General features: G+C 38.6%; 1 protein-coding gene across 3 annotated transcripts in view; it reads left to right on the forward strand.

Moving 5' to 3' along the window:
• Positions 1 to 9,533, forward strand: part of TPP2 (tripeptidyl peptidase 2) — a 70,684-nt gene extending 61,151 nt beyond the window's left edge. For 2 of the 3 annotated variants that reach the window (XM_075852456.1, XM_075852457.1), the window contains 4 exons: positions 2,395 to 2,525; positions 4,059 to 4,266; positions 7,194 to 7,313; positions 8,596 to 9,533. In XM_075852456.1, the coding sequence (XP_075708571.1) occupies positions 2,395 to 2,525; positions 4,059 to 4,266; positions 7,194 to 7,313; positions 8,596 to 8,685 (549 nt within the window). In that variant the 3' untranslated portion in view covers positions 8,686 to 9,533. Of the gene's footprint in view, positions 1 to 2,394; positions 2,537 to 4,058; positions 4,267 to 7,193; positions 7,314 to 8,595 lie in introns of those variants that run through there. The other variant, XM_075852459.1, reaches the window with a different exon arrangement.
• The last annotated feature ends 634 nt before the right edge of the window (positions 9,534 to 10,167 follow it).

Below are 10,167 nucleotides of genomic sequence, written 5' to 3' on the forward strand. Positions count from 1 at the left end.
CAATGCCAGAATTGCTGTTCTCTGTTCATGCTGCTTTAAAAAAAAAAATGTGATTAAAAAGCTGCATTCACTCCAAAATGGTACCGATCGAAACTACAAGTCGTCCCGCAAAAAATAAAACCTTCATACAGCTGCATCGGTGGAAAACTAATAAAGTTATCTCTTCAAATATGAAGACACAAAAACAAATAATTTTGAAAAAAGTGTTTTATTGTGTAAAAGTAAAGAAAACCATATAAATTTGGTATTGTCGTAAGGATGCAAAAAAAGTGGCGAAATTGCTGTTTTTTCTGTTACACCCAAAAAAAAGTTAATAAGTTAATCCATAAGTTATATGTACCCCAAAATGGTGCTATTAAAAAATACAACTTGTCCCACTAAGAAGTCCTTATACAGCGATGTCGATGCAAAAATAAAGTTATAGCTCTTTAAATGAGATGATGGAAAAACTTAAAAAAATAGCATGGTCGTCAAGGTTTAAAATAGGCTGGTCACTGAGGGGTTAAGGGCCTGTTCACATCAGTGTCGGGCTTCCGTTCATTGGTTCCGTTCGACCTAACCAATGCAAACGGAAGCTATTGTTTCCATTTGGCTTTACGTTCATCATTTCCCTCGACAAAGGTTAAATGGAAACCCAACGCTGTGAACAGGCCCTAAGGTGATTGTACAACGCTTGTAACGTGGAGTGTGAAGAGATGCTGCTACACGCTGGGCTGTAGCAACCGTCGGACACATGCCAGGTTTAATGCACGCATCCTAGTCTAATATTACTCGTCCACCATACCTGTCAAGCATAGGACTGTTGCCTCCACAAGAAGAGAGGAGCTGCACAACCCCATTAAGAAATCAATCTGGCTGCAGGGTAGGTTCTACAAAAAATAAAAAAATTAACATTGCTCAATGGTTGAATCCTTTACCACTCCAGTTCCAGGGTCCCCCGCCGGTTTTTGTTTTTCCTGCAGTGATGTTTTGTACATGCATGTGATCACTGCAGCTAATCACTGGCCTCCGCATTGATGCTAGCATTGTATCCCCGGCCAGCAGCTGTGCAGGAAACTGCAGCATGACCCCATTCAAGTGCGTTCCCTGCACAGCCGGGAGCGCCACTGTTGAGGAAGAAGTTAGATGGGGACACCACGCTAAATCAGTGCTGCTGCCGCCCCTTAGAGGTTTTTTTTTCATCAGACGTTTATGACATCCACAGGATATGTCATAAATGTCAGATAGATGCAGCTCCCTCCTCTGGGACCCGCACCTATCTCTAGAATGGGGACCCCTAAACCCTGATCTATTGCTGTGTTGTGGCTGAATCGTGTGATTTCAGACCAGGATTTACGAAAGCGCGTAGCTCGCTGAGCTATGCGGTTTCCGTAAGTCCCATAGAACTGAATGGTAGTTACAGAAACAGCGTTGCTCCCATGCTACGCTGCTTCCGTAACTGCCATTCACTACTATTGGAGTTACGGAAATAGCGAAGCTCAGTGAGCTGCACTGTTTACGTAATTCATGGTCGGAAATCACACGATTCAGCCACAACACAGAGTAGTAGAACGGTGTTTAGGCGGCCCCGCTCTAGAGATAATGCAGGGCCCACCTCTGGGACCAGCACCTATCTGACATTTGACATATCCAATGGATATGTCATGGATTTTCCCATCTGAGACATTTCTTTTAATTCTCTTAATGCGCTACAGAACAATTTATAAAAAGCACATTACTGTTGACTCACCCTATACTTTGCAAAAAACTTTACACGGCTTAAAGAGACTCGCCACGTTATAAGTGCCCTATCTCCTACATAAGGAGATCGGCGCTGTAATGTAGGTGACAGCAGTGCTTTTTATTTCTAAAAACGTTCTATTTTTACCACTTTATAAGCGATTTTAGCTTTATACTAATGAGTTTCTCAATGCCCAACTGGGCGTGTTTTTACATTGGACCACGTGGGCGTTGTACAGAGGAGTACTCCTAACGTGGTAAAAATCGTTTTTCTAAATAAAAAGCACTTCTGTCACTTACATTATAGCGCCAATCTCATTATGTAGGAGATGGGCCACTTATAATGTGGTGACAGGGCCTCTTTAAGCACGTGATTGGTGTACGGCGTATCAGCAGAGCGGACAGAGCGTGGGGTCGGCAGTCATGTGACCCCGTGGTAGCATCACGAAATGGGGACACTTTTTAAACACTAAGTGAATTACAATTGTGAGGTCCCTATAAAAGTAAGTGAGGTAAAAAAAATTCTCTTGGAAAACACCTTTGGGCTCAAATTCCATCTTAGAATTGTTGTTAAATGTGGCAAAAAAATTACATTTTTCACTCTTTAGGCATATGATCCTTATTAGACATTTGCCATCACCTTTTTCCTAATGTTTTTTTTATTTTATATCTCAGGAACGCATCAAACTGATCAATGAAATAATTTCAGCTGCTGATGAGGTCATCTCTAGAATTGACCAGACTGTTCTTGCGTTTTTCTTTGCCATGAAGACTGATCCAAGACCTGATGCAGCCACTATAAAAAAGTACCTAACCAGTAAATATTTTGTTTTATTGATCCTTTTTGCGGTACAAATAAAAATGTCGTCAGCATGTTTCCTAGAAATGCTTTCATAAATACGGGCGGTATACTTATGCACATCAATAGCCGTCTGTATTTACGGAAGCTCCCATAGGCTTCTATGGGAGAGTCCTTGCCGTAATTACGGACAAGAATAGGACAGCTTCTATAAATTTTTCAGCACGGACGCCCATCAGTAAAAATACTGAAAGGTATCCATGGCCAATAGAAATGAATGGGTCCGGAATTACTGGTAAAAAATACGGTCGTGTGCATGGAGCCTTATGAGGCAATTGCCATCTATCTCTTGGGGGGTTTTGCCTTCCTCTGGATTAACACGGTAGGATTGTAGGCTGGACTTGATGGCTCTTGGTCTTTTTTCAACTTTATGAACTATAAGTACCTGTATACAAAGAAAATTCTATATACACAGAAGTGTTTGGAGTCACAGGACTTATGCTTTTATGTACTGGGTATTTAGTTTGTAAGCAATATCTATATTCCACTTCAGGTTTTGTTATACTTCATAATATATAAACAGGCAATGAATATTGCTTTGTTGATTGTGAGACCCTACCCTCCTTTCACTTCCAGTCAATGTAGTTGTGCTCAGTCGGACCCTAATTCTGGGTTTACAAAGTTTTCTGGTGCTATTTTAGCAGGCTAGCCAGATGTGTAAATGGGAATAGGGTGATTTTCTGATTCCCGCACAGCTTTAATAAACACTGTGGGTTTTAAGGGCCTGTTTTAGAACTGCTGCTTGCCTTGACCTTTTATGTATCTTTTGTTTTTTCGTTTAAATGTATTTTTTTTTTTTTTTACTTCAGTGGAGAAAAATGCAAGAACCACACATTATTTTGGAGATTTTATAATATATTATACTAAGAATTATCAGGCTCAAAATGTAGACAATTTTTTCTTTAGATGAAAAAAAAAATGGAGATTTACTAAACAAAATTTGCCAGAATTGTGGCACCAGTGGCGTGCACCAAATTTATTTAAAAAAAATTTAGACCATTTTTACACCTCACTCGACTGTCTAGAAATATGGGCGCTCCAAAGTGGAGTTGTAAAATGTGTCTTAAGTGTTTTTTGGCTGCAAAATATTTATGGAAATTGGGATATTGAAGAGGAGTGTCTAGTAAGATGTACCAAATGTTTGTTTTTTCCATACAGCGTGTGCCACTGGTTAATTCGGCGCAGTTTCTGCCAATTGCTATGGGTTAAATACACACATGCAAACTTTTCACTAAACTGGAACAAAATTCACATGTCTATCCGTATTTGACTGAATTTTGGTGTGGTTTTTGACTAATTCTGTAGCATATTATGTACACTGTGTGAACCATACCCATCCATTTATACGCTGTCAGCTAAAAGGGTGACAAACTATAAACTTCCGTGACCTTGCCATTTAAGATTTACACTGAATTATTAATTTTTTGAGAATGTAATGAATATACCCAATTCTTGAACTTTTTTGTGCACGTTCTTCCAGCGACATGGACAAGCAGAAAAATACCCTAATTGATGCCCTTTGTCGAAAAGGCTGCGCCTTGGCAGATAAAGTGCTTCACCTGCAGTCCAAGGAAGGTGCTGCTTCATGTGATGCTGATGGAAAAGAAGATGATCTTGAGGTCACATTAGAAGCCTTAAATGAAACTTACTGGGAAGTGACTAAATGGTCTGATGTTTATGACTCAAAGGTGAAGTTTTATGTTTGCAAATTCTACCAATGTGCAAAATATGTTTTGTGGTGATCTAATTACAGCCAAACTTTCTGTAATATGTTACATTTTATTTGAAATTTAAAGAGGCTCTGTCACCACATTATAAGTGTCGTATCTTGTACATAATGTGATCGGCGCTGTAATGTAGATTACAGCAGTGTTTTTTTATTTAGAAAAACGATCATTTTTAACTGACTTATGACCTATATTAGTTTTATGCTAATTACTTTCTTAATGGACAACTGGGCGTGTTTCACTTTTTGACCAAGTGGGCATTGTGTAGAGAAGTGATGACGCTGACCAATCAGCATCATACACTTCCCCCATTCATTTACACAGCACATGGTGATCTAGCTAGATCACTATGTGCAGCCACATACACACACATTAACGTTACTCAAGTGTCCTGACCGTGAATAGACATCACTACCAGCCAGGAGGTGATGTCTATTCACAATCCCGACACTTCGCTAATGTTTGTGTGAGATTTACAACAAGGCAAGCGTAATCTCGTGAGTTTACACTGTAAACTGTCATTTAAAACAAGATTACGCTTGCTGTGCTGTAAATCTCACACAAACGTTACCGAAGTGTCAGGATTCTGAATAGACCTCACGTCCTGGCTGGTAGTGATGTCTATTCACTGTCAGGACACTTCAGTAACGTTAATATGTGAGTAAGTGACTGCACATAGTGATCTAGCTGTGTAATTGAATGGAGAGAAGTGTGTGACGCTGATTGGTCAATGTCATTCACTTCTCACCACAACGCCCACTTGGTCAAAACGTAAAACACGCCCAGTTGTACATTAAGAAAGTCATCAGTATAAAGCTAAAATAGGTCTTAACTCCGTCAAAAATGATCGTTTTTCTAAATTAAAAAAACACTGCTGTAATCTGCATTACAGCGCCGATCACATTATGTACAAGATAGGCCACTTATAATGTGGTGACAGAGCCTCTTTAACCTCCCTTTGTTCTCAAACCTGAATTTGTAGGTACAGTTGGGGCTAGGCGATTTTTGCCCAAACATAAAATCTAGATTTTTTTTCCCAGTTTATTTAACGGAATACCCAGAGAAAATTGAATACATTTTTTTCTTTCTACAAATAACTTTTTGTCATATATTGCTATAATAATTGTACATAACTTCACAACTTTTAACCGCTGCAAATACTTTTGTATCAGAAATACAATTGGAAAAATGTATATCTAATTGATTATAATTTCTATATATTTCAGAATCTATAATCAATGATGCGCTGCGTGCACTAACATCCCTCTCTTCCCATCACCACCTCAGCCAGTCTCTGACATTGCAGGCGAGCGCAGTCTCAATTGCAGCAGTGATTACATTAGTGTCTGAAGTCTGAGCATGATCCTGTGATGTACCGGCCCCACTATAGTGTTTTAAATAAATTACATCAAGGCTAGATTCACACGACCGTGTTTGGGCTGTGAAAAACGGTCTGTGTCTCAGCTGTGATTACCCGGCCCGACCACGGTACATGTGAACGGGACTACCGGCATCAGACATTTATATGCTACATTCACACCACTGTAAAAATAAGGGCCATTAAAAACGGTCAGTTTTTCATGTCCATTTTGCATCAGCGTGTCTCCAAATGGATTTCTTTTATCAGGGTTTTTTTTTGTCCCAATCCCCTGAAAACAGCAGTGACGCACCGCCCCCATATAGTGCCATACACTCTTGTAGATCGTACCCCCTTCCATTTAGATAGCGCCACTAGGAGCTGAATCCCCGGCCTAGTTGGAGCTACAGTGGTGTGATCTACAAGGGGGGGTTGGGGGTGCGATCTACATGGTGTTGTGGGTACATATTAGGAGTCCCTGCTTCCTCCACAGAACTGCCGTTCCGTACTGTCATTTTGTTCAGTACAGAACAGCAGTTCCGTGGGAAAGCAGGGACAGAACGGGGCGCAGCTTGTCAAATGGGGCAGACGAGGCGGCGGCGTGGAGCTTCCTCCTGCAGCACCACTAAAGAATAGATTCAACGATTCTGTTAAACAGAATAGTCAGAGGCCTCGAGGGCAAATTAATTTGATCGTCCAGCCCTAGGTACAGTTATATACAACCCTCATATTCATATGGGAGCTGAGATCTGTCGTCGTTTAGAGGGTGACTGCATTAAAGTATATTTAAAGGGTAGAAATATCTTTGATCACCATTGTAGAGTTAATATATAGAATTAATCTATAAAATAATAAAAAGTTAAGCAACTTTGTAAATACATTGCATCACTTTTATACTGAACTCTGTACATGGTCTCGGCTTCGTGGTCCTCTGTAAATATGACTTGAGAAACAAAAAAAGATTGTACTGTACGCAGGTCTGAATTTTGAAAGTGAACTTAAAGTATAATTTTATACGATCATCCAGTCCTGAATCTTCATTCTAGCTGGAACTTTTAATTTAAAAACCATTATATTCCATGTATGGTTTTGCCTCTGATTATGTTGCTTCTCATAACAGGTCTTTTGTTCAAATCAGACCGTCTTCTGCTCTCCATTTTGCTCCACAACCCGGGCAAAAACGTTCCCACTAATATCTGCAATAATTATAGCAAACACCGTCTATCCACAATATTGGGAGGGTGGTTTTAGTGTTAAGGCTCATATAAAAGTTGACAGATAGATATAGAAGTCTTGTGTGACCTTTTATTTCCAGTAGACTAGTGGGGAAAATGTATTTATTTTGTTCCTTTATGAATTATATAATTTGTGGTTCTGTACTACCATTCTAGACATTGGCTGGCTTCATGTGTACTAGTCCTGTTACACATTCATGAATTTGTGCTCTGTGAATATATAGAACTATATTTTGTCATAACAATAATTACATAACGTTCTTTTTTTTTTTTTTTTTTTTCTCCCTCTTGTAAAGGTGTTACCATTTGTCTATAAACATGCCTTAGCAAATAAATTATATGGACGAGGTATAAAATCGGCAACAAAGCTTGTGGAGGAGAAGCCAATTAAAGAAAACTGGAAAAACTGTGTCCAGGTGAGTGAAATCCACGTTTTCCAAACAGTTTGATCATTTTTCTGAGCTGATTTTTCTCAATAGAACAATTTTTATCCCGAATAGGGTATATAGACATGGTTTATCTTCATAACCCCTTCGCGCACTAACGTCCTAGCACGTCCTGGGGAGGGGCTGATGTATGGAGCGGACTCAAGTGCTCGGTCCGCTCCATACGTTGCAGGTGTCAGCGTTTCATTACAGCTGACACCCTGGACTAATGGGCAGGAACAGTGATCATGCTGTTTCTAGCCGTTTAACCCATTAGATGTTGTGGTCAATAGTGACCGCGGCATCTAAGCTGTTAGAAAGAGGGGGGTGGTTGTCATGGCAGCCCAGGGGCCTAATGAATTCCCCCAGGCTTGCCTTCTCTCTGCTTCTGTTAAGCTCTGGCAGGTCTTAACAGATAATAAATGTATTGCAGTATATTGGCATATTTACATGTCCCCTAGGGGGAATAATTGAAATACGTAAAAAAAAAAAGTTTAACGTTTTTGTAGTGAAAAAAATATATAAATTCAAAAACCTTTTTCCATTTTTGCTCAAGTAACGTAAAAAATAAAATTGGTATTGTCACGTCTGTAAAAGTCAAAACTATTACAATATAATATTTCACTCACACGGTGAACGCTGTAAAAGGGAAAAAAATGAAACCACCAAAATTGCTGTTTTTTTGGTCACCGTAGCTCTCAAAAAATTTTTTAAATAAAGTGGCTGTTTTTACCGCACACATTTTTTTTTTTTTCAGTTTCCCAGTACATTATATAGTACTGGAAATAGTGCCAATAGAAACAACAACTCCACCTGCAAAAAAAATAAGCCCTCGCACCGCTCCATTGATGGAAAAATAAAAAAGTTATGGCTCATAGAAGGCGGGGAGTGTAAAACAAAAAAGGAAAAGCATAAAATGGCTTAGTCCTGAAGGGGTTAAGGTCACTTGCTATAAAGCCTCTGCATCAGTCCACAGAAATGCTTTTTATCTAGTATAAGATTGTATATGGTACATGCAGCACCTTCTGCAGTGGTTCAGTGTCTTCCATAGATACCATTGCATAGGGTCGTGCATCTATCTATAAATCAATACCTCCTGATCGTGTGATGGCTTTTGCCCAAAAAAAAGTTGAAAGTAGAGCAGTCCTTTCATTTATACCCTTTCCGTCCTTTTAGATTCACTTCTGATTATGGCTCAAAAATCGGAGCCAACAATTGCATGAAAACTGTGTGTGATCTTGGCCTAAAATGCAATGTTTTTATATTTACACAGCTGATGAAGTTGCTTGGATGGACCCATTGTGCATCTTTTACAGAAAACTGGATCCCAGTCATGTATCCACCAGAATACAGTATTTTCTAAAATCACGCCCATGACTAAAGCCGTTTTATACAAAAGTCTTATAAATGGGGATATTTAGAGCTGTGTATCATTTTTATGTTTTTTGGTTTTTTTTTCTAACGCATGTTATTAATGTAAGGCATCTGTTAATCTGTGTATTTATCTGCCAATTCACCCATGTGCTTCATAGTGTGAGGGAGTTTTGATGGGTATGATTTTTGCATGCCTAGTTGGATATTTTAAAAGGAAAGCAGGATTTTACAGCTGGCACATTTTAACATTTTATGTTCAGGTTATGAATGCCTTAATGACTCAGAATAAGTCAGTTTATTTATTGCTAACAAATAACCGCGTGCCCGTTGCTTACGCTGAGTGGAGGCTATATCTATGTATATAGAGTTGTTCCCACTATAAGCAACTGTTACACTTTCAACACAATACAATTTACAACAAATGAAGAGGCTTTATTTTAAAATCAATCAGTTTTATACTAAAGGGACAGCCAGATTATGTTTTTGACCTTTACGAAAATGTCCCTCCATGTTTGAGTAGTTCTGCTTTTACAAGTCTTTTTTTTTGCATTTACTCTATGTATAAAAATGAGATTACAGAACGTGTGTAGACTTTAGAGAAGTTTATTTAGGCAGTAGCAAAAACCTGTATATCAACAATGGTGTACCATAGGCATTTAATGCTTTTTATTCAGGTATACTGTAAAGTTATACATACTGTATGTTTATCAACAAAATTATGTCAAACAAAGCAGAAACCAACATGCACACAACAAATATGTATCACATTCTGGTATCTAGATTTTTTTTTTTTTACATTAATTACATGAATTATTAAATGATCATGGCATCTCTGTTTTTGTGTGGTTTTTTTTTCTCCGTTCAAATTAAAAAAAAATTAAAAAAAAACATCAACTTGATTCCCCAGATTGGCACTAGTAGTTACCAATCGAGCATGTGTATTCGTTAATGGAAGAAATTATTGCCATTAGCAGCTTTTCATCCACCCCATCATTTCCCTTGGTTGCAATTTAATGGACGTGTGTATTCGGAACAGACCTTTTGGAAAATGTGAGCAGCACCTGGCATTTGTTTCTGTAGGCAACTTTTTCACTTTTCCCTTAGCATACTACCCCAAGGTTTTTGTTTGTCTCTGCTATATATTTTTGGTTACATATATTTTTAATTTAGAAATCGGTGAGTGGAGGTTTTAGTTAATTCCCGTTACAATTAATGACCCAAAAACTCTGTACACCACTTTTCGTTAGTAGCTTTAGCTATCTTAAGCACACCCAGGTACACTGTAAAGTAACGCATGCAGTCATGCAATTATTAAAAAAAAGCTTGGGACTATTAAGGTTGCCTTTTAAAATATGGCATCCTATTAAACTATGGCATCCTATTAAACTAGTCAATGCTGCGTCAGCACTATTCTTTGAGAATTTCAAGTATTGCGTTTCCTTGACAAAGCAACAATGGACTGCAGTAAAGC

This window comes from Rhinoderma darwinii, chromosome 2, assembly GCF_050947455.1.
Source record: "Rhinoderma darwinii isolate aRhiDar2 chromosome 2, aRhiDar2.hap1, whole genome shotgun sequence".
Taxonomy (NCBI): domain Eukaryota; kingdom Metazoa; phylum Chordata; class Amphibia; order Anura; family Rhinodermatidae; genus Rhinoderma; species Rhinoderma darwinii.